The sequence below is a fragment of the Otolemur garnettii genome, unplaced genomic scaffold (assembly GCF_000181295.1).
Source record: "Otolemur garnettii isolate 467f Iridium unplaced genomic scaffold, OtoGar3 scaffold00128, whole genome shotgun sequence".
NCBI lineage: Eukaryota > Metazoa > Chordata > Mammalia > Primates > Galagidae > Otolemur > Otolemur garnettii.
This window is the reverse complement of record NW_003852523.1, coordinates 2547713-2551018: the sequence shown is the minus strand read 5'-3', so window position 1 is coordinate 2551018 and position 3306 is coordinate 2547713. Positions and strand designations below refer to the sequence as shown.

Here is a 3306-nt window from a genome sequence, read left to right as displayed (position 1 = left end):
AGCCTTTAATCTGAAATCTTTCTTCGGCGCACAGCCGTATAAACCATGCCCTTACCATTTTTGGTGCCACCTGATAGTCCTCTGTGTTTTGTGGGTTTTAAAGCTTCTCAGCACATTAATCTGGGTCCACGTCACGCATGCAGCCTCCCTCCGTGGTTACAGCTGCGGCGTCAAATGAGATCCTCACCCTGTCTCAACGTGGTCACCACTAACCACTGCCCTTCCTCCACGGCACGAGCTTGTTTAGGGCCTATGCCTACTCTAATACTAGAGTTAGGCAGATTGGAAATGGAAACTTTATTTTACCTGAACTTCTATAACTCTCAGAGCAAAGATTTGCCCCCGAAGGTGGGCATTAATTGTGGAGTAGGTGTAATTAGTTTTCAGCTTCTCTTCCTATTGATTCAAGTTCCCCTGTCCCTACCCCATGCTCCATATTTCATCGATGATGAACATATAGGGAAATGGGCCCTTCCACAATTTAAATTGACTAGGGACCCTTGGACTCAAAGTTGAAGATTCATGGAAGTAGCAAGATAAACTGGCAGAAACAGACTCACTTCAGCCTCCCAGAGTGCTAGGATTACAGGCCTGAGCTGCCGAACTCAGCCCATTCTGTTTCTTTTACTTGAATATGTTAAGACATTATAAAAAAAAAAAAGTGCTAAAAAAACTGGCCAGTTTGCAAGCAGAATTTAGAGGACGCATTCAGCTGTGGAGGCGGAGGGAGGGTCGCTCACCATCAGGCTCCGTTATTGGAAAAAAATCCTCAAAATAAAAACTTGGGACAAACATCAAATTCAGGATGATGCCAGTAAAATATGGCTTCAAGAACTATGTCAAAGCCAAGGAGATTTTGAGGATTTCAATGCCCAGTATACCCTTTCCCCAATAATAAGGCCTTAATTAAGTCTTAAGGAAGAAGCTTCTCTCAGAAGCCCAGTGGGAATGGCTTCTTGGTCTGGGGTTCATCTGAATCAGATTCATGTGAAGCCCACAAAATACTTAAGGAAGTTGTATTTTATAAAGCATTGCCAGCTGGGTTAACATGGACTGGACCTTTTAAAGTGTAAAAAGCCCTCTGGGCCCTCAATTTGTTAAAGGCAAGAAGTCACTTGAGAAAGTTGCTCAAAGGGAACAGTCTTCAAAATAGCAAATAAAGTACTGAAAAAAGAGGGAGATACCCAAGAGGGCCAAGGTAAGAGTCAAGCTGAGATACGGCCTGGGCAGATGCTGAAGGCCAGGCCTAGTTGAGGAATGTTTCTTGCTTTTGTAGGACTTGAAAATGTCTTTCAAGTGGATTTTAGAATTGCTAGGGACCAGCGATCACTCTAGTGTCTCCTGTTCTTCCTTCCCCTCCCATCCCCTGCCCACGTATTTATTTTGCTAACCCTTACTTGTTTCACCACCATACTCTGGGTGTGTACAGTAGACAAGCTATCTTTTTAGTCTGCAGGTCTAAGCTGGAGAGGAGCTGGATGGGAGGTCACCTCCGACCCTAGACAGACCAGAACATCCTCGATTTTTGAGTCTGATGCGAAATTAGATGAGACTTTGGGGGATCTGAGGAAGAACACTAGTAAACAGCCGCAGTGTGGGTGGAAAGTATCACTTCCAGGGGGAGACTCTGAGGTGTTTTCGGCTTGTGTTAAGAGTAGAAGGAGGATCGTCCCCAGCCTTGACGGCCAAGACGCCCCCACCCAGGAACCCCACTCTGGGACCTGATATTCACTCAAACTCAGTTATTTCTTGAAGGAACATTTACTGGCTCCAAGTAGGTATTTTGTTTTGTCCAGGGCGCGCCAGGTGCAGCGGGAAAAGGATCTGCAGGCGGTGACGCCCAGCCGGAGGGAAGAAACCAACACTAAGAGTGCACTTGGAATCGCGTCTGGGATTAATCCATTGTCACCGGCCCCAGGCAACCTGTGAACGCCAAATTGCTCCAGAGTAGCGGCAGCTAAGCGCACAGCGCTTTTTGCGCACGCGCAGGGACAGGGCGGTGCGTCACTCCGCTGCGACTGCGCGTGACGCCACTGTCCGACGGCGACCGGAAGGGGCGCCGAGTGGGCACACGTGGGAGGTGGCGCGGCTGGTGAGCCTATGGCGAGTTCCGCGGGGCTGGCATTGTGCGGGCAGACCTTGGTGGTGCGGGGTGGAAGCCGATTCCTGGCCACTTCCACTGCGAGCAGGTGAGGGGATCTTGGGGCAGGGACCCCGACAGCCCCGCGCCGCCAGGGTTGCAGCACTGTGGGAGACTCGGGGGGGAGCCCCGGCACAGCCCTCGAGCCCTCAGCCCCTTCGTCCTGCTGCGTCTCTGGGCGTGAAGCGTCCGCTTTCGCCGGCCTGGGTGGTGGTTGTGCCGCGCTCTATGCGGGTTGGCGGCCGGATACTTCCTGCTTCTGGCGACCGGGTGGGCTGGGTCACTTGGGGCGAGGCTGCCCAGAAGCGCTTTGGCTCACGGGGAGAACCGGCGGCCCAAGTCTTCCTGGTGTGGGGGGGTCACCCTTGGCAAACTGTCACTGAGCCCCACGCGCGCTCCCTCTCATCTGCCTCTCCTTGCGGTGGTGCCAGTTTTCCCCCGTCACCTCCGTGCCTGTGGGTGCACCTCCCTAGTAGCCTGGACGGTTCTGGTTTTGCTTTCTATGATATTGATACCGGAGTTTCGGGTTCTTGGTCTCGGTGATTGGAAAAATGAATCCACGGACCACAGATCAGTGGTAACACAGGATTTGTTTACAGAAACAAAGAATACAAAAACACCAAAGCTCCTGGCACAGAGGACCTAGGTCGGGAAACAAACTCTCTTGTTCCCTCTCTCTGGGCTCTTTGCTCAGGGGTATATAGAGTCGCATGAGGTTATTTAGCCGGAACTCAGTTGTTACATTTAGCGGTCGTGGGTCCTCTAAAGTGACATTCAGCCTTACATTTAGCAGCTTGGGGCCGGAACTCAGTAAATGAAGGGCTGCAATCCCTTTCACTCAGGCTTAGGAAACTTATATGAAATTGACCAGCCCTAGGATAGGGGGGTTTCCGCCTTCAGCCAGAAGTGCACTGGGAAGGAGAAACCAAGGCGCCTGTGTCTTCGAAGCCTCAGCAGTTGTCTGGCCCCTTCGGCTACTGGAGCCTCCTAGGGCCCCCTTGCCTACCCTCCAGCCTGCTGGTTCCTCTGTTGGCTGCCGCATACCAACACCGCCAGGGCTAAGGCGGCAGGTCTGGCGCCACCTGTCCTGTATCAGTTTTATTCCCTTAGTGTATCTCCAGTGCTGGTTGATGCCTGGGACTTTTTTTGTGTGTGTGACAGAGCCT

At 51.8% G+C, this 3306-nt stretch overlaps 1 protein-coding gene across 2 annotated transcripts in view; it reads left to right on the top strand.

Annotated features, from left to right (window-relative positions):
• Positions 1–2051: 2051 nt before the first annotated feature.
• Positions 2052–3306, top strand: part of WDR4 (WD repeat domain 4) — a 23888-nt gene continuing 22633 nt past the window's right edge. For both annotated transcript variants that reach the window (XM_003798123.3, XM_023518126.1), the window contains exon 1: positions 2052–2189. In XM_003798123.3, the coding sequence (XP_003798171.1) occupies positions 2101–2189 (89 nt within the window). In that variant the 5' untranslated portion in view covers positions 2052–2100. The remainder of the gene's footprint in view (positions 2190–3306) is intronic.